Source organism: Trachypithecus francoisi, unplaced genomic scaffold (genome assembly GCF_009764315.1).
Source record: "Trachypithecus francoisi isolate TF-2019V2 unplaced genomic scaffold, Tfra_2.0 Lachesis_group10, whole genome shotgun sequence".
Classification (NCBI taxonomy): Eukaryota; Metazoa; Chordata; class Mammalia; order Primates; family Cercopithecidae; genus Trachypithecus; species Trachypithecus francoisi.
The window spans coordinates 112,225,004-112,250,806 of record NW_022681455.1 but is presented as its reverse complement, the minus strand read 5'-3'; the positions used below and the strand labels follow the sequence as shown (position 1 = coordinate 112,250,806).

General features: G+C 38.9%; 1 protein-coding gene across 1 annotated transcript in view; it reads left to right on the top strand.

Annotated features, from left to right (window-relative positions):
- Positions 1–25,803, top strand: part of LOC117088617 — a 121,994-nt gene that overhangs the window by 68,743 nt on the left and 27,448 nt on the right. The window contains exon 3 of the mRNA XM_033219856.1: positions 5,211–5,272. Within this exon, the coding sequence (XP_033075747.1) occupies positions 5,211–5,272 (62 nt within the window). The remainder of the gene's footprint in view (positions 1–5,210; positions 5,273–25,803) is intronic.

Below are 25,803 nucleotides of genomic sequence, written 5' to 3'. Positions count from 1 at the left end.
AAGAAGCTTGGTATGTTCCAGAATGACAAGAAGACCAGGTTATGAAGTGAGCAAAGCTCATTGGAATTTATAATTTCATGCCTGCAGAATGGCAAGTGAATGAGGGAAGATGAAATACAGTAACTTTTCTTTATTTGTACATTTTTTTTGTTTTTGCATGAGTCTCTACATAGCTAGATGAAGCATGTTAAAGAAGAGAATTATCTTGACTGTTTTACTACTTTCCCCTAGTGTCCTAAGAAGTATTTCTCTATGAGCACCATGTCTGCATTCTCCCTCTTTATTCAGAAATATCCTTTTCAATTTTTGTTTGCCTTCTTAACAAAATTTACAAAGGAAATGCAGATCATTCTTCTTTTATGCCTTTGCATATAACCTTATCAAAGGAAATAGAGGAAAACACTGAAGAAATAGATACTATAGTAATTATATATTTTGAAGCAGATACTGCCTTTGTTATAATAGAGTCAGGTCATCATGGGCAGCTTAATTTCTTTTGAGCCTCAGTTTCCTCTTCTATAATATAAGGAAATGACTACTATTTATCTTATAGAATTACATGAGATCAAGCACATGAAGCGTTTAGCACAGTGCGTGGCACATAAGTAATGTGCATGGAGCACTTACTGTTTGTCTTTTAGAGACAGGGTCTTGCTCTGTCACACAGACTGGAATGCAGTGGTACAACCTTGCTCACTGCAGCCTCAACCTCCTGGGCTCAAACAGTCCTCCTACCTCAGCATCCTGACTAGCTGGAACTACAGGTGCACACCGTCATTACTGGCTAACTCTTGTTTTTTTTTGCAGAGACGAGGTCTCACTGTGTTGCCCAGGCTGGTTTCAAATTCCTGGGCTCAAGTAATCCTTCCACCTTTACCTCCTAAAGTGGTGGGATTACAGGTGTGAGCTACCATGCCTGTCCTTACTGTTATATTACCATGAATATCTTTATTCTTTCAAATCACTTCCCAGTAAACCTTTTCTGCAAACTTTTTCAAATAGTTCCAATAAACTTTTAGGCTGGCATCTCCCCTCCCCTAGCTTATGCCATTGTCCAAATACCTTTTTCTCTATTGTCCAGCTCAAAGACTCTGTATGTTTATGAGACCATCTTTTGGTAACAAAAATACCAGGAATCAATGATTTATTAAAATCCTAGTATTAATTCAGGCTCCTGTCAATCGCCTAACAAAGCCTATACATACTGTGTAGCTATACCAAAGATTCCATAGCATAGGTGAAAATGCTTGAGTATATAGCCCTTGATCTCCTGAGCTGCATTTGGCCAGTCTCATCTTTCCTTTCTATCTAATTAATGACATTCTTGGCATATGGGGATCATATAGCACAGAATGTGTCCATATTCTGCTTGTGAAAACCCACATTGTTCTCCACCTGCAAAAAGGCAACCTCTGCTTTTCATTTCTTTTTTGTGTCATTTTTTAATGTCATTGTTCTCCCTCTCTCCCTCTCCTCCTTTTCTTCTTTCCTTCCCTTCCTCTCTCTTTCCCTCTTTTCCCTTCCCCCACTGCTTCCACCCTTCCTAGTAAAGGGAAGAGGGATGGACCTTGGGCACTGGTCTTAGAGGAGGAAACTTACATCATCACCTAAACTGATTCTAGAAATTTTCTTGAAACTCAGAAATGATTTACTTCAGTAATACTAACATCACAATCCCCTGAGAAGACCATCACCAGTTCTCTACTACATTTTAGCTTCTACGGTTTTCCTTGTCTAATTTGCTTTTTTTTCTTCTTTTCTTCAAGAATAATCTCAAATCTTACTTCTTCTACTACATCTTACTAACTCTGGACTTGATTGATCCCCTGCCACTCAACACTTACACTGTTGTATGCTTTTTGCTACTTAATTCATATTACGGAACCTGGTACATAAGTTAAAGGCTTGTTTCTCCAATTAGATTATAAGTTTACTCGGAGCAGGGATTGTGTCATACATATTTATAGTATCTCACTGTTTTTATCTTTCCCTACCCCAACTATAATCATGCTTCTTTTTAAACACCTGAACATTCCTTCTTCCTTGACGATAAGGGTATGTTAGCAAAGCTCTATGACCTTTTTTTGTTTTTTCCTTTGACACTCGAATTCTCAGGTGAGAGTTCTATAACTTGAGCAAAATCAAAGACAGTGGTATATTTTGTAACATTAGAGATACTACACCGGGCAAAGCTTAGCTTTTACTGCAAGAAGCCTATCTACAATAATAGATTCAGGCTAATTTGAATGCCTCAGTCTATACCTTATTTCATCCTCAATTTCTTTTCTTCTTAATTTCAACTTTTATTTTATTTTTTTTATTTTTTATTTTTTATTTTTATTTTTATTTTTTGAGACGGAGTCTCGCTCTGTCGCCCGGCTGGAGTGCAGTGGCCGGATCTCAGCTCACTGCAAGCTCCGCCTCCCGGGTTTACGCCATTCTCCTGCCTCAGCCTCCCGAGTAGCTGGGACTACAGGCGCCCGCCACCTCGCCCGGCTAGCTTTTTGTATTTTTTAGTAGAGACGGGGTTTCACCGTGTTAGCCAGGATAGTCTCGAACTCCTGACCTCGTGATCCGCCCGTCTCGGCCTCCCAAAGTGCTGGGATTACAGGCTTGAGCCACCGCGCCCGGCCTCAACTTTTATTTTAGATCTGGGGGTACATTTGCAGGCTTGTTAAATGGGTATATTGTATGATGCTGAGGTTTGGGTACAATTGATCTTGTCACCCAGGCAGTGAGTACACTACCCAATAGATAGTTTTTCAGCATTCCACCCCCACCTCCCATCTTTTGGAGTCTCCAGTGTCTGTTTTTGCCATCTTTGTGTCCGTATGTACCCATTGTTTAGCCCCCACTTAAAAGTGAAAACATGCGGTATTTGGTTTTTGTTCCTGCATTAATTTGCTTAGGATAATGATCTCCAGCTGTATCTATGTTACTGTGTAGGACATGATTTTTTTCTTTTCTATGGCTGCATAGTATTTTGTGGTGCATATGTACCACATTTTCTTTATCCAGTCCACTGTTGATGAGCACCTAGGTTGATTCTATATCTTTGCTATTGTGAATAGTGCTGGGATGAACATACAAGTGCATGTATCTTTTTTGTTGAACAATTGATTTTTCTTTGGGTATACACTCAGTAATGGGATTGCTAGGTCAAACAGTAGGTCTGTTTTAAGTTCTTTGAGAAATCTTCAAACTGCTTTCCACAGTGGCTGAACTAATTTATATTCTCACCAACTATGTAGAAGCATTCTGTCTTCTCTGCAACCTCACCAGCATCTGTTGTTTTTTACTTTTTAGTAATAGCCATTCTGACTGGCGTGAGATGCTAGCTCATTGTGGTTTTGATTTACATTTCTCTGATTAGTGGTGTTGAGCATTTTTTCATGTTTGTTTCACCTTAGATTTCTGAGTGAGTTGAGAATGTCTGAGCATCAAAAGCAAACCTTGGAATAGGAGCCAACCCCCAAATAAAATAAAAATACTTAAAGAAAAATTAGACTTTTTTGTTTCTCCTCTTAAATGCATTCAATTCATTTAGCTTCTCATTTATATCACCACCAAAAGACAAAGAATGAATGCTGGTCATTCAAGTTAAAAATTTTTTTTTGTTGATAGCGCTAGCAATCTGGTTAGAGAAAGTAGGAAAATTCAGAACTAAGAAAATTTAGAGACTATGATTTTCATTTATCAACTCCTTCACTTCATTAATTATGACAAACCATAAAAGTGGATTAATGCATAAAAGGATGATCACTGTGTATCATTACAAGAAAATAATTGCTTAAAAATTAGAGATTTAAAAACAAAGAGGACGATAGTGAGCTCTGTTATTTAAACCAAAGAATATCATTGAAATCCTAAATAAACAAGCCATCCAACAGAGGAAGATATCTGCACATGGTAAGTGCATCCTGCTATGTATAAGTTTAAAAAGGAAAAAGGGAAGACAGTGCTGGGAGAGGAGCGGTGTATACCTGGATATGCTCTATTAAAAGAGGCGCTTGATTGCTCAGTAATTGCAGAGCTAGGTTCTTGGGGAGGCTTTTGTCATCCCTCCTTGGCTGACACCAGACGATAGTGTGGCTCTGTGATAAGAAACAGAGGACCAGTGTCTCCATGGTAACTAACTGAGCTCTATATATTATACCTCATTACAAATGAGGATAGATAGTAAAATACACACACACACACACACACACACACACACCCCAAGAGTGAATATATATGTGTGTGTATGTATACATCCTGTCTTCTATCTAGAAAGTGAGTAGAATAAAATTTTTGAGAATGTGATTGCATTGAAAGGATAAAGTTGATAGGCCTTTTTTTCCCCATTGGTGCAGGTAAATATTTCATTTTTCAGTTCCTCTGATGGTTTTGTTCTGAACCCACTCAGCTGTAGCTTGAAAGATTAATGATGGGCAGCGAAAGAACGTGAGAAGAGGTGGTGAAGGAATAGAAACCAGCACCAGAGAAGAAAGAGTATTGCCTGGCCTTTGGGACAAATAAATAAGGATTTACTAAGTCTGCTAGTTTCATCCCCATAACAGGAGAACCTGGAACCCATTAGAATGGAAATCTGGAAACTTTTATAATGTAGTGATTCCTAGAGTTCCAAACCTACACAGACTGTTGACAAGAAAAAAGAAAGAGGGATGGAAAATCAGCAGTTTTCTTTCTAATTTTCTCTTCTATAGGTATTGATTTTACTTTAACACAACTAACTTTACAACACCTCACATAAGACCATTACACCTATGTGTTGATCTTTATAAGGTTAAACACATTTCCTGAAATCTTAGCCTGCCTGTGTCATGCATTTTAAAGAAAAAGACCAAATTAAAGAAGTCATCAGTGAGTAAACTATTAAGTAGAAATTAAAACTTTTTATTCAAGACACAGGATGCAAATATTTGGTCAGAGAACGAAGACCCCAGGAGCTTTTTGGAACCATTATATTAGCTTCAATGTATTAGTCCATCTGCTCACAGATAAATGACTTTAAGCTCTGAAATAAGGACCCTTAGTAGCCCAGCAGGGACTTCTGTTGATACTGCAGGCTGATTCCTTCCGTCACTGGGTCTGTTTCTCAATCACTAATTTCTGAACCTATATTTGGGTCATTGCTAAAAAGGGCATACATGTAGTTTTAAGACAGAAATAGCTCTTTGATCTAAGTAACATACTTTTCTACCTTTTAGGTCCTTCTTACTGATGTCTTGCTCTTCTGCATGGCTTGTGAAAACTATTAGAGTCATCCAAGGTAAGTGCATTGCACGGGGGTGACAAAAAAGTGGGTGGGGTGGTGGGGAAGAACATAGGTATACACCCAAGAGGAATGGAAGCATACATTCACATGTAACTTGTGCACAAACATTCATAGCAGCATTATTCATAATATCTAAAAAGTAGAAACCATCCAAATATTCATCAACTGATGAATAGCTAAATATAATGTGGTATATCCTTATAATGGAATATTATTTGGCAATAGAAAGGAATGAAGTACTGATACCCGACACCACAGGTATGAACCTTGAAAACATTATGTAAGTAGAAGAAGCCAGTCATGAAAGACCACTTATTATATGATTCCACATATAAGAGGGGAGGTGGAGGTGACTGCTAAAGGATATGGGGTTTCTTTTGGCAATGATGAAAATGTTCTCAGTTAACTCTGGTGATGGTTGCAAAACTCTCAATATACTAAAAAACATTGAATTGGACACATTAAATGGATTAATTGCATGGTATGAGAAATTTGAGGATTTTATCTCAAGGTTATTTAAAAAAAGGGGTGTAGGTGAGGAGGAAGATGGTGATCCACAACTAGGATGACCATATGTTCTGATTGCCCCAAACTACCAGTATTTTGCCAGGTATGCCAATGAATTGTTAATTGCTCTGCCTTAACTTTCAATAGTGTCCTGTTTGAATGATAAACTATATGATCACTATATGTGTGACCAGAAGTACTATGATCTTCTGCAATGTATCTTAAAGTTATCTAACCAAGATAACATTTGGGGTTCTTTTAAAGGTAGATATCCCTGTGTTCCTCCCATGGATCTTAATTCAGTAAATCAGAGGTGGAAACTGGTGTTTTTGTATTTTTAACAGTTATCTATGATGATTCTTATGAGTTTTTGGCATTCACTGTTCTACTTGTTAAAAAAAAAAAAAAAAAAGAGGTGAACAAATTACCTTTGGGGGCAAATATAATTCCGGGGAAGTACAAGAAGGCTATTGTAGGAAATTTGCTGTGGAAGGCTAAAAATGAATTATGACATGGATCGAGAGAATAATGGTAATAACATAAGGACAGTGATGGTTCTAAGAAATATCCTTCTCTCTTCTAAGATTAAAAAAAAACCACATCTATTATTTGGTAAGAATGAGTGAGGATTAATACTCGTAATGGTTTACCTGTAAGTTTCTTCTCCAAGGTGGCCAAAGGTAGAGGCAAAGTGGGTTCTGGGGTATCCCTGATTATTGTCATTCTGCCTTAGGTCCTGACATCCACTGCCTTCACTCAAACCCTTCTGGCCAGTTCCATCCTACAGATTCTAAGTTCCTGACTCAGAATTTTTTTGTTGTGAACCTTTACACCCAGGTTTAGAGACAGAAAGGAGCACCCTCAAGTGAGGCAGAGCAGTCTCAGAAACATAGCAAAATGTAAGAAACCTAAAAACCTAAACCTTGGGACACCTTTTTTTTTTTTTTTTTAAATTAGAAGAGGAACAAAGGACGTTGGGTCACAGTTTCTAAAATAAACATGAGCAATAGGGCATATATAATAGCATAATATGAACGAAACTGATAAAAAGCAGTGTGACAATATCCATAATACACATTTATTGCTTATCTGAATTCAACATTAACTTCAGTTTAAGGATGCTTAGTCTTCATTGTTCATAGGGAAGAAGCCTTCACAGTTTCAAAGCTTAAAATGAAAATTGTGCTGAAGAAGCCTAGACATTCCCACATGTGTAGAATCGTCATAAAATTTCTTAAGGAGGAAAAAGTCATTACTAACCTATTCTCTCATTTAGCCAGATTGCTGTAATTCATATCCTTTTTTGCTGCTTTAATCAATCAAGAAAACGCTCTCCTGCAGATTCAGAGCTCAGAAGTGTACTCTTCCTTGTTCCTGTCCATGCCCAAGCCTCTTGATCTCTGGGGAAAGGGTTGACATCTGAGAAGATTTCTTTGTTTCACTTTGTTCCAGCAAACTGTTTGAAATAGTCAGGCTTTTGACCGAAATTTGAGTCTTCTTTCTGTCCCTTAGGTACTGTCTAAAATTTTTCAGTGTTTTAAAGAAGATTTCTAATTAGTTGAGGGACCTCCAGGGTGAATATTACTATTATTAAATAACTGAATACAAATTAAACTTTTATGGTTTCTAAGCTACTGCTTTTTTTTTTTTTTTTTTTTTTTTTTTTTAAAGCTAGAGTCTTACAATGTTGGCCAGCAGGCTGGTCTTGAACTTCTGTGTTCAAGCAATCCTATGTCAGCCTCCCAAATAGCTGGGTCTGTAGGCATGTGCCACTACACCCTGAGTTGCTGCTTTTTAATGGAACGTTTAATGTATAACTTTTAGATTCCAATACAATATTAGCAAGACTTATTAACTTAGCAGATCTATGTGGCAATATTATTTATCCCAGGAATGTTTAGGTGTCCAAGTTTGGTGCGTCTAAATGATTGGACACCCATGGACTGACTGGGAAAGCAGCAGTTTAGGATTGCCCAAAAGACAAAGATTTGGAAAAACTTTAAAATGTTTTGACCACAAAGGTCATAAATTTTAGTCTAGTGATGCAGATTTACTGGATCCTGATGAACAACAGGAGTGAAAAGCATTTTCTAGAAGAAAAACCCGTGGTGATTTCTAAGTAAAGGACTTCAGATGAGATCCTGAAGTAATAAAATATTGGCAGGTTTAGTAGACTCACAAACATGAGATTAGTCGGGGATCTAAGGTGATAGACATATGACATCAGAAACAAAATAAGTACTAGGCAAGGCCATGGCCCTGAACTTTTATTAGAGTTGGGATTTGAGGATATTCTGAACCCCAAGGATTTCAACCAAGAGAAACAGTAGCAAGGCAAATCAGTTTAAAAAATAATTCTAATGTATATTGGGAAGGATTTTATTCAACTTAAAATCAGAAAAATAACCACTAGTAGTTTATGTGATGCTTCTTCTAATTCTTATCTGATATTTTAGTTCTAGGTTCCTATTAAGGTTCAATAAACTGTGACAATTGACCAAGGACTGGACTATGATAAAGTCTTGCATTTTAAACAAACACAAATAACACTGAACCAGAAAGAGACATAAAGTCTATTTAAGGCATTGGTGTGTTTGTACAAGACCTGGGTTATGTAGGAGTAGCAGTAAAGAAAAAAGGCTCAGACATCTAATAGACATTTCTTTTACTTCCTTTTTATGTGACTTTAGGTGGGCCTATGACTTAATGTGTATGACCTTTTCTAGCTCTGCAGTTATTTTTAGTACATATTGCCAGTTTTCTAAGTGGTTTTACCATTTTACATTCCCATAAGCAATTTTTTAGAGTTTTAGTGTCTCCACATCCTCACCAACATTCAGATGAGTGGATGGTGGTTTCTTATTGTGATTTTAGTTTGTATTTCTCTGATGACAAGTGGTATGAGCACCTTTTCATATGTTTATTGGATGCTTAGATATCATATATTGTAAAGTGCCTGTTCCAATTTCTTGCCTATTTTTTAAAATGAGGTGAGGTTTTTGAGGGTTGGTTGGTTGTTTTTTTGTTTTCTGTTTTGTTTTGGTTTTTGCTCTCTCTTATTGATTAGTAGTTTAAAAGAAAATATATTCTAGAATATGAGTTCTTTACTGGATATGCATCTTGCAAATATCTTCTTCTAGTCTGTGGCTTGCTGTTTTACTCTCTTAATGGTGTCTTTTGATGAATATAAGTTCCTAATTTTAATATAGTGACATTTATCAGTTTTTCCCTTTATACTTAGCACTTGTGTGTCCTGTTTTAAAAACTTTTGTCTACCCTAAGGTATTTTATAATATTTCAGCTGCTTTATTTCAAAGTTTAAATCTTTTTTTTTTTTTTTTTTTTTTTTTTTGAGACGGAGTCTCGCTCTGTCACCCAGGCTGGAGTGCAGTGGCCGGATCTCAGCTCACTGCAAGCTCCGCCTCCCGGTTTACGCCATTCTCTCGCCTCAGCCTCCTGAGTAGCTGGGACTACAGGCGCCCGCCATCTCGCCCGGCTAATTTTGTATTTTTTTAGTAGAGACGGGGTTTCACCGTGTTAGCCAGGATGGTCTCGATCTCCTGACCTCGTGATCCGCCCGTCTCGGCCTCCCAAAGTGCTGGGATTACAGGCTTGAGCCACCACGCCCGGCCCAAAGTTTAAATCTTTAATCCATTTACAATTTGTTTTAGTAAGAGATATGAGGTAGGGATCCAATTTTATTTTTTTCCAAATGCTTTTAAACTTCTCTGAAAACATTTCTCAATTAATATTTTAAATGCCGCCTTTAGGGTGTTTCCAATCACAATAATCATAAGTTTTTGATATAAAACACTCCAATACTTAGCAATGTTCAATGAAATATTAAAACACCAAAAGACACAATCTCAGAAGCAGATAAATCTCTCTGTGAACCAAATATAGAACAGAAAAGCAAAACAGTGAGTGGAGCTGAAGTCAAAGGGCTTCTGTGTTGTGGGTTTCTTGTTTTTTTTAAGGGGCAATATTTGCTGGGAGTTTAGCTGCTGTGAGATAAGGAGAATTTAAAGTATATGAACAAGGAGCATGAATCCTGATTGCCATGTGAAACCAGAGGCTGAGGAAAAGGATCTTCTTCTCAAGACAAAAGGCAAAAAGACTAGGGGAAAACAAAGTTTCTGGTCACTACATTGGGCTGTGACTTTTAGAAAACTTCAGGGTACGTTTGAAGGAAGGTACAGCCTCGTAATCAGAACAGAAGTGACTGTCTGTGAGCTTGTGACAGCATCAGGTTTATCTCCATTGTCACCTTGGGACAAGAATCTTAATATGCCTTTATCAGACCTCATCTGGACTGGAGTGATCATGACTTGGGTAGACGTAAACACAAGACTACCTGGCCAAGGTCTGGGTTGAATACCGAGGAAGAGAGAGGAGAAAAACAATGACCCTTATACAACAGTCCAGAATTCCATGCCTATGGATCAGGTATTCCTTAAACCCCTGGTTAGTAGCGCTGGCTGAGGCCCTGAGGAAAGGAAAGGCAAACCTACATCTGGAATGGATACCAATTGCTGTGAGGAAGAAAACAAAACAAAACAAAACACTGTGGACCCTTCGAGGATAAAAGGAGCCCAACATAATCAACTTTCCATCTAATGACTGGTTGTCACATTGGAGGCTCAGCACTGATATATGTTGCTGGCAAGTGGGATACTCAGAGACAACTGTAGCTATATCAGCCTTGGTGAGAGTCCATGCCACTGAGCCCATGTATAGCCTCCATTTCTGCCTCTCTGGTCACTTCATTCATGGGCCATTGTGCTGGGGTGGCCAGTAACAAAAACTGGCTAATATTAACTCACCAAGTCATTTTGTTTACTTGATTGTTTAATGCTCCTTCTGTGATAATTCATTTTAATAATGTTTTCAGGGGCCAGGTGTTGTGGCTCAGGCCTGTAATGTCAGTGCTTTGAGAGGCCAAGGTAGGAGAATTGCTTCAGGCCAGGAGTTTAAGACCAGCCTGGGCATCATGCCAAGACCCTTGTACCTTCCTACTGAGCATTAATGTGTGATACAACAATCTTTATACTTCATTCATGCCAATTCTCACAGGCCTGTTTACATGCTGGTACCCCAGAACTCCTTGTCTCTGTATCTTTCAGTCTTCCATGTGTCTGACCAGTAGGCCAAGCCATTTGTCACTGCCCAAAAATACATACATACTCTCATCACAGGCCCAATCCTCCTTCTACACAAGGTGGATGACTATTGTCTGAACTGGGACCATCAGATTTTCCCTCTCCACTGTCTTTCAAGGCCACCTGCCAATGAAGTTGTAATGCAGCTGCCTTTCATTTTTGGCTTGAGTAACCTATTCATTACCTCAAAACCCAGGCTTTGTCTACCTCCTTCACATAGTTGTACATATGTGTATTGGATATAAATGTGTGTTCATAGGTTATGGTACGTAGGCCATAGGTGTGACTTAGGGAAGAATTCTGGGTGAACTGTGGTGGATGATGGGGGGTCCGCTCATGTAGCTTACGTGTGCCCTGTGGTCCTGCTCATGATTATCCTGTATGTAGTATTTCTATTTTATAATGGGTTGTTGGCGAGCCATCTTAACTTTATGACTTACTGAGTTCAGCAGTTCTGGACACAAGGTCACTAAGTGTCACATGGCCAAATGTTCCATCTCTGTTGGGTCCCAGTACCATATCAGAAGCTGTTTTTGTTTTGTTTTTGAGACAAAGTTTTGCTCTTGTCGTCCAGGCTGGAGTACAATGGCACAATTTTGGCTCACTGCAACCTCCGCCTCTGGGGTTCAAGTGATTCTCCTGCCTCAGCCTCCCCAGTAGCTGGGATTACAGGTGTACACCACCATGCCCAACTAATTTTGTATTTTTAGTAGAAACAGGGTTTCACCATGTTGACCAAGCTGGTCTCGAACTCCTGACCTCAGGTGATCCACCCACATAGGCCTCCCAAAGTGCTTGGAATACAGGCCTGAGCTACCACGCCTGGCCCAGAAGCTGTTTTTAAAAAGTCGTATAATTTTATGCTACAGATGTCATGGATCCCAGGTTCTGCACTGTGATTCTTCCTCTAGATTTTACTGTAAACACACTGCACTTTTTATCACAACTGATACACATAACACCATAGGGTCTGCTGGGTTGTATAACTCAAGTGGCTGGGCCACTTGCACTGCAGGATGTACCTTCTAAAGAGCTCTTATTCCCAGCCCCACTCAAAGCTAGCAGCCTCTTATATTGCCTGATACGTAGGCCAGATCAGTACACCTCGTTGTGGAATGTGTGGCCTCCAGAACCTAAGAAGGCTTAATAGGCATGTGTCTCCTACAAATAATGAAAGTATTGCCTCTTCCTTTCCAATTTAAGACCCCATTTTTCTTTCTCTTTCCTAATTGCGTTTGCTATTCCTTCTATGACAGTGCTAAGTAATAGTAGTGAAAGTGAACTTACTAAAAATTTATTGGCCTGGTGCATTTTGAGGTGTAGCTTTCTGACGATCAATTTTTTTTTTTTTGTATCATAATTTGTCCATTTAGATTTACTGTCTTCAGGGGCCAGGAGCTATGGCTTATGCCTGAAATCTCAGTGCTCTGAAAGGCCAAGATGGGATAATCTCTTGAGGCCAGGAGCTGAAGACCAGCCTGGGCAACACAGCAAGACTCTGTCTCTACAAAAAAATTTAAAAATTAGCTGGGCGTCATGGTACACACTTGTAGTCTCAGCTACTTGGAAGGCTGAGGCAAGAGGATCACTTGAGTCCAGGAGTTCGAGGTTGCAGTGAGCTATGATCATGCTACTGTACCCCAGTCTACGTGACAGAGACTCTGTCTCAAATAAATATGTAGAGATGAGAAAAGCAATCTGTTATAATTTGTTTTATATTTTCTCTGAATCTGTTATCTCCACATTCTAATTTTTTTTATTTGTGTTTTTTTGTTGTTGTTGTTTAGACTACTAATTAGCTAAATGGTTTGTTGGTGCCCTCCAATTTCTTGAATTGGAAACTTAAACTTTTGTTCCTATGTGAATAACATAAATGAACATAAATATTTAATTAATGTTATATATTTTCCTCTGAGCACTATGGTTATCTATAAGGTCTGATAAATCTTTTTCTGCTATCATTTTTTTTAAAGAAATTGTGTAATTTTGATCTTGATTTCCTTTTGTCCCAAGAGTTTTTAAGAAAGTTGTAAAAATATTTCTAGGGTATTTTTCCCCATTTGATCAGATAATTTTATCTGTACTAGTTTCATGATACTTTGTGGAATATATTGTTTTTTTAAGGGCCAATATAGAGTTAACTTTTGTAAATGTCCCAATGTTCTTAAAATATATGCATGTATAATATGAATATAATATGTATATTAGGTATGTATTGAACATAAACATTACAAATTGTTAAAAAAATTTAACTTTCTTAAAACTTAAAAATTATTTAAAAAATTGAAAGACATTTTTATCAAGAATGCTTTTTGCCATCAATGGATTGCTAAACCTTCACTGTGGTTGTATTAGTTCTATTTCTGTATAACAAATTCCCCCCAAACTTAGCAACATCAAACAACAAACATTTATTATTTCAGTTTCTTTGGATCAGGAATCCAGGCTCAGCTTAGTTGTGTCCTCTGGGTCAGTCTCTCTCACAAGGCTGCAGTTAAGGTATCAGCCAGGATTGCAGTCATCCTAAGACTCAACTAGGGGAAGATCTGCTTACAAGTTTACTCTCCTGGCTGTTGGTAGGCCTCAGATCCTTACCGACTGTTCAACAGAGACATGGGTTCCTGTTGAGAGACATGTAGGCCTCTCCACAGGGCAGCCTACAGTGTGACAGTTGGTATTCCTTAGAGTGAGTGAGGGAAAAAGCAAGAGAGAATGTAGCCAGATGGAAACCAGAGTCCTTTTATAACTTAATCTGGGAACCGACATCTCATCATTTTTACCGTATTATTTTGGTTAGAAGAGTCACTAGGTACAGTGCATAATCAAGGGGAAAAGATTGCCTAGGGCATAAATATGAGAAACTGTGGCATACCGGGGACTATTTTAGAGGCTGTCTACTCTAGTCTTCCTTCTACCCCCAGTGATCATGTCCCTCATCCATGCAATACTCTCATCCCCCTTTCCAGTCCCCCAAAGTCTAATCCAATTATGGCATCAGCTTAAGGTTCAGAATTTCATCACCTAAATCATCTCCAGGTGTAGATGAGGCGCCTCAGGTGTAGTTCCTCTGCAGTTCCGCTCAATCTGTAAAAATCCTCCCCAACCAAGCCCAACATACAGTAGTGAGACAGACACAGGATAACCATTTTAGACATTTTTGCTTTAAAATAGAGGAAATGGGAGGCGTAAAGGTCCAATGCAATTCTGAAATCCAGTTCCTGCAATGTGAGAAGTTGTTTGTTTTTTCATATAGTTTCTTACTCCGTTGCCCAGGTGAAGTTCTGTGGTACAGTTGTGGCTCACTGTAGCCTTGATCTCCTGGGCTCAAGCGATTGTCCTACTTTAGACTCCCGAGTAGCCTAAACTGCAGGCACATGCCACCATGCCTGGCTAATTTTTAAATTTTTTGTAAAGACAGGGTTTTGCTATGTTGCCCAGGCTGGTCTTGAACTCCTGAGCTCAAGCAATCCACCCGCCTCAGCCTCCCAAAGTGCTGAGATTATAGGCATGAACCACCACTCCTGACCTTCCAGTGTTAGCTTTTTGATTAGGTCTCAAGACCTAGGAATGATCCTCCATGGCCTTCAGCTCTGCTCTTTGGGCTCAGGTTTCACTCTCAGCGTCACCTTTCCTTTTGCAAGAAAGGTAGCACATACTACAGTTGGGAAATTGCCTCAGCCTTCTTTTCTTCTCATTCATATTGACAGTCTAATAGCCTTTCTTCATTTCATACTATACTTTTCATTCTGTCCTTTTCAGTTCAAGCTGGCTGAGTTCGTCCTGATAAAATTCTTGGAAAAACCTTGTGGGCTTCCTGTGACTCTTATTAGCATTTACTCCGTTACACAAAAGTCAAACCAGAAATCTTTTCTCGATAAGTCTTTCTTTACCTTTGGTTCATGCTTAAAAATTTGAGGGTAAGGCACGTAAGTTTTCTGAAGTCCTTACTGTTTGAGAGGATCTATGAAGCATACCCTTAATCTTTTTCAAAGGCCCTTTGTGTGATTGAATAGAACTCTGATGGTACCACTTTTTATCTTTTTTAATATAACAGAAGTTTTTACAGTCACATTCTTAGTGTCACCTTTAGACCAGGGTTCTCCTGGCAGTGCCCACAGTATGAACTTTTCTTGGGAGCTATTTTTTTTTTTTTTTTTTTTTTTTTGAGATGGAGTGTCACTGTCACCCAGGCTGGAGTGTGGTGGTGCAATGTCGACTTACTGCAGCCTCCGTCTCCCGGGTTCAAGCAATTCTCCTGCCTCAGTCTCCCAGGTAGCTGGGATTACAGGCACACGCCGCCACACTTGGCTAATTTTTCTATTTTTAGTGGAGATGGGGTTTCACCATGTTGGCCAGGCTGGTCCTGAACTCCTGAGCTCAGGTGATCCACCCACCTTGGCCTCCCAAAGTGTTGGGATTACAGGCATGAGCCACCATGCTTGGTCAGGAGCTATTTCTTAATGATAGCATTTTCTAAATCTGGAGAGTCTGAGAATTTTCAAAAACATCAAGTCCTGATTTCTTAAAAAATTTGTAAAATTGTGGTAAAATACACATAATATTTACCTTCTTAACCATTGTTAAGTGTCCAGTTTACTGGTATTAAGTACACTCATATTGTTATGCAAACATCGTCACCATCTATCTTCACAATACTTTTCATCCTAAAAACTGAAACTCTATACTCATTAAATAACAGTTCCCAATTTCTCCCTCCGGCTCTTGACTACCACCATTCTACTTTTGGTCTCTACGCATTTGACTACTCTAGGTACCTGATATCAGTTGGATCACACAGTATTTGTCTTTCAGATACTGGTTTACTTCACTTAGCTTGATGTCCTCAAAGTTCATCCAAGTAGTAACATGTCAGAATTTCCTTCTTTTTTAAGGCTGAATAATATTCCATTGTGTATGTATGTATGTATGTGTATGTGTGTATGTGTGTGTATATATGTATACATATATGTGTATGTGTATATGCACACCCCACATTATTCACCCATCAATGGATACTGGAGTTGCTTCTACCATTTGGCTATTGTGAATAATGCTGCTATGAACATGGGTGTACAAATGTCTCTTCAGGATTCTGCTTTCAATTCTTTGGGGTATATACCCTCAAGTAGAAGCACTGGTTCATATGGTAATTCTGGTTTTAATTTCTGAGGAACCACCATACTGTTTTCCACAGCAGCTGCAACATGTTACATTTCCACCAACAGTACACCGTTTCGAGTTTGTCCGCATCCTTGCCAACATTTGTCTATTTCCATTTTGTTGTTTGTTTTTTATAGTAGCCATCCTAATGTGTGTGAAGGTGGTATCTCATTTGGTTTTTATTTGTATTTCTCTGATGACTAATGGGGTTGAACATCTTTTCACATGCTTATTGGCCGTTTGTATATCTTCTTTGGAGAACTGTCTATCCAAGTCCTTTACCTATTTTTGAATCAGTTTGTTTATTTTTGTGTGTGTTGTTGGGTTTTAGAAGTTCTCACTATATTCTGTATATTAATCCCTTGCCAGATATGTGATTTACAAATATTTTCTCCGATACTGGAGGTGGCTTTTTTACTCTGCTGGTAGTGTCCTTTGAGGCACAAAAATTTTAAATTTTCATGATGCCCAATTCGTCTATTTTTTCTTTTCTTTTTTTTTCATTTTTTTATTTATATTTTATTTTTTATTATTATATTTTAAGTTCTATGGTACATGTGCACAACGTACAGGTTTGTTACATATGTATAGATGTGCCATGTTGGTGTGCTGCACCCATTAACTCGTCATTTACATTAGGTATATCTCCTAATGCTCTCCCTCCCGTCTGTCCCCTCCCCACAATAGGCCCCAATGTGTGATGTTCCCCTTCCTGTGTTCAAGTGATCTCATTGATCAATTCCCACCTATGAGTGAGAACATGCGGTGTTTGGTTTTCTGTTCTTGTGATAGTTTGCTGAGAATGATGGTTTCCAGCTGCATCCATGTCCCTACTAAGGACACAAACTCATCCTTTTTTATGACTGCATAGTATTCCTTGGTGTATATGTGCCACATTTTCTTAATCCAGTCTGTCATTGATGCACATTTGGGTTGATTGCAAGTCTTTGCTATTGTGAATAGTGCCGCAATAAACATACATGTGCATGTGTCTTTATAGCAGCATGATTTATAATCCTTTGGGTATGTACCCAGTAATGGGATGGCTGGGTCCTATGGTATTTCTAGTTCTAGATCCTTGAGGAATCGCCACACTGTTTTCCACAATGGTTAAACTAGTTTACAGTCCCACCAACAGTGTAAAAGTGTTCCTATTTCTCCACATCCTCTCCAGCATCTGTTGTTTCCTGATTTTTTAATGATTGCCATTCTAACTGGTGTGAGATGGTATCTCATTGTAGTTTTGGTTTGCATTTCTCTGATGGCGAGTGATAATGAACATTTTTTCATGTGTCTGTTGGCTGTATGAATGTCTTCTTTTGAGAAGTGTCTGTTCATATCCTTTGCCCACTGTTTGATGGGGTTGTTTGCTTTTTTCTTGTAAATTTGTTTGAGTTCTTTGTAGATTCTGGATATTAGCCCTTTGTCAGATAAATAGATTGCAAAAATTTTCTCCCATTCTGTAGGTTGCCTGTTCATTCTGATGGTAGTTTCTTTTGCTGTGCAGAAGCTCTTTAGTTTAATTAGATCCCATTTGTCAATTTTGGCTTTTGTTGCTGTTGCTTTTGGTGTTTCAGACATGAAGTCCTTGCCCATGCCTATGTCCTGAATGATATTACGTAGGTTTTCTTCTAGGATTTTTATGGTTTTAGGTCTAACATTTAAGTCTCTAATCCATCTTGAATTAATTTTCGTATAAGGAGTAAGGAAAGGATCCAGTTTCAGCTTTCTACTTATGGATAGTCAATTTTCACAGCACCATTTATTAAATAGGGAATCCTTTCCCCATTTCTTGTTTATGTCAGGTTTGTCAAAGATCAGATGGCTGTAGATGTGTGGTATTATTTATGAGGGCTCTGTTCTGTTCCATTGGTCTATATCTCTGTTTTGGTACCAGTACCATGCTGTTTTGGTTACTGTAGCCTTGGAAGTATAGTTTGAGTTAAGGTAGCATGATGCCTCCAGCTTTGTTCTTTTGGCTTAGGATTGTCTTGGCAATACGAGGTATTTTTGGTTCCATATGAACTTTAAAGCATTTTTTTCCAATTCTGTGAAGAAAGTCATTTGTAGCTTAATGGGGATGACATTGAATCTATAAATTACCTTGGGCAGTATGGCCATTTTCACAATATTGATTCTTCCTATCCATGAGCATGGTATGTTCTTCCATTTGTTTGTGTCCTCTTTTATTTCACTGAGCAGTGGTTTGTAGTTCTCCTTGAAGAGGTCCTTTGCATCCCTTGTAAATTGGATTCTTAGGTATTTTATTCTCTTTGAAGCTTTTGTGAATGGGAGTTGATTCATGATTTGGCTCTCTGTTTGTCTGTTACTGGTGTATAAGAATGCTTGTGATTTTTGCACATTGATTTTGTATCCTGAGACTTTGCTGAAGTTGCTTATCAGCTTAAGGAGATTTTGGGCTGAGACAGTGGGGTTTTCTAAATATACAATCATGTCATCTGCAAACAGGGACAATTTGACTTCTTCTTTTCCTAACTGAATACCCTTGATTTCTTTCTCTTGCCTGATTGTCCTAGCCAGAACTTCCAACACTTTGTTGAATAGAAGTTGTGAGAGAGAGCATCCCTGTCTTGTGCCAGTTTTCAAAGGGAATGCTTCCAGTTTTTGCCCATTCAATATGATATTGGCTGTGGGTTTGTCATAAATACCTCTTATTATTTTGAGATACGGTCCATCAATACCAAATTTATTGAGAGTTTTTAGCATGAAGGGCTGTTGAATTTTGTCAAAGGCCTTTTCTGCATCTGTTGAGATAATTGTGTGGCTTTTGTCTTTGGTTCTGTTTATATGCTGGATTACGTTTATTGATTTGCATATGTTGAACCAGCCTTGCATCCCAGGGATGAAGCCCACTTGATCATGGTGGATAAGCTTTTTGATGTGCTGCTGGATTCGGTTTGCCAGTATTTTATTGAGGATTTTTGCATCGATGTTTGTCAGGGATATTGGTCTAAAATTCTCTGTTTTTGTTGTGTCTTTGCCAGACTTTGGTATCAGGATGATATTGGCCTCATAAAATGAGTTAGGGAGGATTCCCTCTTTTTCTGTTGATTGGAATAGTTTCAGAAGGAATGGTACCAGCTCTTCCTTGTACCTCTGGTAGAATTCGGCTGTGAATCCGTCTGGTCCTGTACTTTTTTTGGTTGGTAGGCTATTAATTATTGCCTCAATTTCAGAGCCTGCTATTGGTCTATTCAGGGATTCAATTTCTTCCTGGTTTAGTCTTGGGAGAGTGTAAGTGTCCAGGAAATTATCCATTTCTTCTAGGTTTCCTAGTTTATTTGCATAGAGGTGTTTATAGTATTCTCTGATGGTAGTTTGTATTTCTGTGGGGTCGGTGGTGATATCCCATTTATCATTTTTTATTGCGTCTATTTGATTCTTCTCTCTTTTCTTCTTTATTAGTCTTGCTAGCGGTCTTTCAATTTTGTTGATCTTTTCAAAAAACCAACTCCTGGATTCATTGATTTTTTGGAGGGTTTTTTGTGTCTCTATCTCCTTCAGTTCTGCTCTGATCTTAGTTATTTCTTGCCTTCTGCTAGCTTTTGAATGTGTTTGCTCTTGCTTCTCTAGTTCTTTTATTGTGATGTTAGGGTGTCAATTTTAGATCTTTCCTGCTTTCTCTTGTGGGCATTTAGTGCTATAAATTTCCCGCTACACACTGCTTTAAATGTGTCCCAGAGATTCTGGTATGTTATATCTTTGTTCTCATTGGTTTCAAAGAACATCTTTATTTCTGCCTTTATTTTGTTATGTACCCAGTAGTCATTCAGGAGCAGGTTGTTCAGTTTCCATGTAGTTGAGCAGTTTTGATTGAGTTTCTTAGTTCTGAGTTCTAGTTTGATTGCACTGTGGTCTGAGAGACAGTTTGTTATAATTTCTGTTCTTGTACATTTGCTGAGGAGTGCTTTACTTCCAACTATGTGGTCAATTTTGAAATAAGTATGATGTGGTGCTAAGAAGAATGTATATTCTGATTTGGGGTGGAGAGTTCTGTAGATGTCTATTAGGTCCGCTTGGTGCAGAGTTGAGTTCAATTCCTGGATATCCTTGTTAACTTTCTGTCTCATTGATCTGTCTAATGTTGACAGTGGGGTGTGAAAGTCTCCCATTATTATTGTATGGGAGTCTAAGTCTCTTTGTAAGTCTCTGAGGACTTGCTTTATGAATCTGGGTGCTCCTGTATTGGGTGCATATATATTTAGGATAGTTAACTCTTCCTCATTAATTGATCCCTTTACCATTATGTAATGGCCTTCTTTGTCTCTTTTGGTCTTTGGTACTTTAAAGTCTGTTTTATCGGACACTAGGATTGCAACCCCTGCTTTTTTTGTTTGTTTGTTTTCCATTTACTTGGTAGATCTTCCTCCATCCCTTTATTTTGAGCCTATGTGTGTGTCTGCATGTGAGATGGGTCTCTGAAATACAACACACTGATGGGTCTTGACTCTTTATCCAGTTTGCCAGTCTGTGTCTTTTAATTGGACCATTTAGTCCATTTACATTTAAGGTTAATATTGTTATGTGTGAACTTGATCGTGTCATTATGATATTAGCTGGTTATTTTGCTCATTAGTTGATGCAGTTTCTTCCTAGCATCGATGGTCTTTACAGTTTGGCATGTTTTTGCAATGGCTGCTACCTGTTGTTCTTTCCATGTTGAGTGCTTCCTTCAGGATCTCTTGTAGGGCAGACCTGGTGGTGACAAAATCTCTAAGCATTTGCTTGTCTGTAAAGGATTTTATTTCTCCTTCACTTATGAAACTTAGTTTGGCTGGATATGAAATTCTGGGTTGAAAATTCTTTTCTTTAAGAATGTTGAATATTGGCCCTGCTCTCTTCTGGCTTGTAGAGTTTCTGCCGAGAGATCTGCTGTTAGTCTGATGGGCTTCCCTTTGTGGGTAACCTGACCTTTCTCTCTGGCTGCCCTTAAGATTTTTCCCTTCATTTCAAGTTTGTTGAATCTGACAATTATGTGTCTTGGAGTTGCTCTTCTTGAGGAGTATCTTTGTGGCATTCTGTGTATTTCCTGAATTTGAATGTTGGCCTGCCTTACTAGGTTGGGGAAGTTCTCCTGGATGATATCCTACAGAGTGTTTTCCAGCTTGGTTCCATTTTCCCTGTCACTTTCAGGCACACCAATCAGACGTAGATTTGGTCTTTTCACATAATCCCATGTTTCTTGGAGGCTTTGTTCGTTTCTTTTTACTCTTTTTTCTCTACATTTCTCTTCTTGCTTCATTTCATTCATTTGATCTTCAATCACTGATAATCTTTCTTCCAGCTGATTGAGTCGGTTACTGAAGCTTGTGCATTTGTCATGTGGTTCTTGTGTCATGGTTTTCATCTCTATCAGTTCTTTTAAGGTCTTCTCTGCATTGATTATTCTAGTTACCCATTCATCCGTTCTTTTTTCAAGGTTTTTAGTTTCTTTGCGCTGATTACATAGTTCCTCCTTTAGCTCTGAGAAGTTTGATCAACTGAAGCCTTCTTTAAACTCGTCAAAGTCATTCTCTATCCAGCTTTGTTCCATTGCTTGAGATGAGCTGCATTCCTTTGGAGGGGGAGATGTGCTCTGATTTTTTGAATTTCCAGCTTTTCTGCACTGCTTTTTCCCCATCTTTGTGGTTTTATCTGCCTTTGGTCTTTGATGATGGTGATGTACTGATGGGGTTTTGGTGTGGGTGTCCTTCCTGTTTGTTAGTTTTCCTTCTAACAGTCAGGACCCTCAGCTGCATGTCTGTTGGAGTTTGCTTGAGGTCCACTCCAGACCCTGTTTGCCTGGGTATCAGCAGCAGAGGCTGCAGAAGATAGAATATTGCTGAACAGTGAGTGTTGCTGTCTGATTCTTGCTCTGGAAGCTTCGTCTCAGGGTGTACCCAGCCCAGCCGTGTGAGGTGTGATGTGTTGGTCTGCACCTAGTGGGGGATGTCTCCCAGTTAGGCTACTCAGGGGTCAGGGACCCACTTGAGCAGGCAGTCTGTCCGTTCTCAGATCTCAACCTCTGTGCTGGGAGAACCACTGCTCTCTCCAAAGCTGTCAGACAGGGACTTTTACATCTGCAGAGGTTTCTGCTGCTTTTTGTTTAGCTATGCCCTCCCCAGAGGTGGAGTCTACAGAGGCAGGCATGCGTCTTTGAGCCGCAGTGGGCTCCACCCAATTCGAGCTTCCCAACAGCTTTATTTATCTACCGAATCCTCAGCAATGGCGGGCACCCTTACCCCAGCCTCGCTGCCACCTTGCACTTAGATCTCCGACTGCTGTGCTAGCAATGATGGAGGCTTCGTGGGTGTGGGACCCTCCCAGCCAGGTGTGGGATATAATCTCCTGGTGTGCCATTTGCTAAGGCCCTTGGTAAAGCTTAGTATAAGGGTGGGAGTTACCCAATTTTCCAGGTGTTGTGTGTCTCAATTTCCCTTGGCTAGGAAAAGGAATTCCCTTCCCCCCTTGCGCTTCCCAGGTGAGGTGATGCCTCGCCCTGCTTCAGCTCTCCCTGGTCGGGCTGCACCCACACCAGCATCAACTGTCTGACACGCCCCAATGAGATGAACCCAGTACCTCAGTTGAAAATGCAGAAAGCAGCCGTCTTCTGTGTCACTCAGGCTGGGAGCTGGAGGTTGGAGCTGTTCCTAGTCGGCCATCTTAGGCACCACCTCTTTTTTTGTTTGTTTGTCTGTCACCCAGTCTGGAGTGCAGTGGCATGATCTCAGTTCACTGTAACCTCTACCTCCTGGGTTCAAGCAATTGTCGAGCCTCAGCCTCCTGGGTAGCTGAGATTACAGGTGCGTGCCACCACACCGAGTTCATTTTTGTATTTTTATTAGAGATGGGCTTTCATCGTGTTGGCCAGGCTGGTCTCGAACTCCTGACCTCAAGTGATTTACCCACCTCGACCTCCCAAAGTGCTGGGATTACAGGCATGAGTCACCACACCTGGCCCAATTTTTTGTTGTTGCCTGTGCATTTGGTGTCATAGCTAAGAAATCATTTGGAATAGAATAGCCCGCACCACACTGTTTTGTTTACTGTGGTTTTGTAGTAAATTTTGAAATGAAGAAATTTAAGTACTCCAACTTTGCTCTTCTTTTTCTAGGCTGTTTTGCTCAAGATTCCATGTGAATTTGAGGATGATTTTTATATTTCTGCAAAAAATGCTACTAAGGTTTTAATAGGGATTACATTGAATCTTTCTATCATTTTGGGTACTGTTGACATTTTTAACAATATTAAGCCCTCCAACTCACACACATGGAATCTTTTCCCATATATTTATGTCTTTATAAATTTCCCTCAGCAGTGTTTTGTAGTTTTCATTGTATAAGTCTTTTATCTAGGTTATCCGATTTCTTGGCATACAGTTGTTCATAGTCCTTGCTTATAATCCTTTTTTATTTTCTTTCCTCTTTTTTTTTTTTCTTTTGAGAAGTGGGATCTCACTATATTGCCCAGGCTGGACCTGAACTCCTTGAAATCCTCTCACCTCAGACTCCTGAGTAGCTGGAACTGCTGGAATGTGTGACTCTGCTAGCTCTTGTAATCCCTTTTATTGCTAGTAATATGCCCTCTTTCATTTCTGATTTGTTTGAGACATCTGTTTTCTTTAGTCAGTCTACCTAAAAGTTGTCAATATTGTTTATCTTTTTGCAATTTTTGCTTCCTATGTTTAATGGTCTGTTGCTGGTATGTAAATATTTATAATTATTATATCTTCTTGCTGCATTAAATTTTTTATTAATATATAATGTTATTCTATGTCCTCTGTAATGTTTTAAAATGTCAAATCTATCTTGCCTTATATTAGTATAGCTCCTCTGCTCCCTTTTGGTTACTGTTTACATATAATATCTTTCTTCATCCCTCTACTTTGAACCTCTTTGTGTCTTTGGATCTAAAGTGAATCTCTTGTGGACAGCCTATAGTTGGATTCCTTTTTAAAAAATCCATTATGCCAGCCTCTGTCTTTTGATTGGAGAATTTAATCCATTTACATTTAAAATAATTACCTATACAGCAGGGCTCCCTTCTGTTATTTTGCTGTTTGTTTTCTACATGTCTGATAGCTGTTTTGTTCCTCATTTCCTGCATTGGTCTTTTTTTTTTATTTTTGGTCATGAGATGTTTTAATTCCCTTTTTCTTTCCCTTCATGTATCTTCTATAACTATTTTCTTTGTTGTTATCATGGGTATAACATTTAACATTCTAATGTTATAACACTCTAATTTGAATTTATACTAGTTTAATAACTACAAAAATTCTACTCATGTGCAACTTTGTCCCCCTCAATAACTACTTTCAGTTATTGATGTCACAATGTTACATCTGTATGTATAATGTGTCCAGAAACATAGACTAATAACTGAGTTTTTTGCATTACTCTCTTAAATCATGTAGAAAACAAAAAGTGGAGTTACCAAATTACAGCGATACTAACTTTTAGACTAATAACCTTAAAAATTTGTCTCATATCATGTAGAAAACAAATAGTGAAGTTTCAAACCAAAGTTACAATAATACTAATTTTTATAATTGTCTATATTTGTCTTAACTAAGACCTTTATTTCCTCATATGGTTTCATGTTAACTTCTAGTGTCTTTTCATTTTAACCTGAAGAAATACCTTTACCATTTCTTGAACAGCAGGTCTAGTGGTAATGACCTTCCTTAGCTTTTGTTTATCTCGGGATGTGTTACTTTGTACCTCACATTTGAAGGACAGTTTGCTGTATGTAGAATTCTAGTTGATAGTTTCTCTTTTTCAGTACTTGAAATGTATCATCCTATACTGCTTTCTAGCCTCCAAAGTTTCTGATGAGAAATCTACTGATACCCTTATTGAGGAACACTTGTATGTAACGCTTGCATCAGTCTTGCTGCTTTGAAGATTCTTTTTCTTTGTTGAGATGGAGTCTTGCTCTGTCACCCAAGCTGGAGTGCAGTCGCGCAATCTTGGCTCACTGCAACCTCCGCCTCCCGTCTAGCTGGGATTACAGGAGTGAGCCACCACACCCGGCTAATTTTTGTATTTGTAGTAGAGACGGGGTTTCGCCATGTTGACCAGGCTGGTCTCAAACTCCTGACCTCCAGTGATCCACCCGCCTTGACCTCCCAAAGTGCTGAGATTACAGGCATGAACCACCATGCCTGGCCTGAAGATTCTTTGTCTTTGTCTTTTGACAGTTTAATTATAGTATGTCTTGATACTGGCTTCTGATTTCATCCTATTAGCATCAGTTTAGCTTCTTGGATTTCTATATTCATGTCTTTCATCAAATTTCAGAAATGTTTGGCTGTCTTTTCTTTCTCTCTTCTCTTTCTGAGATTTTCATTACATACATGTTGGTCAGCTTAATGGTGTCTCACACATCCCTTAGGCTGTATTCACTTTTTTTTCTGTCTTTTCTATTTCTCAGACTTAATAACTTCAATTGTCCTATCTTCAAGTTTTCTTATTCTTTCTCTGCCTTCTCAAATCTGCCTTTCAATCCCTATAGTGAATTTTTCAATTCAGATATTGCACTTTTTAGCTCTGAACCACTTTTGAGATTTTTTTTTTTTTTTTTTTTTTTTGAGATGGAGTCTCGCTCTGTCACCCAGGCTGGAGTGCAGTGGCCAGATCTCAACTCACTGCAAGCTCCGCCTCCCGGGTTCACGCCATTCTCCTGCCTCAGCCTCCCGAG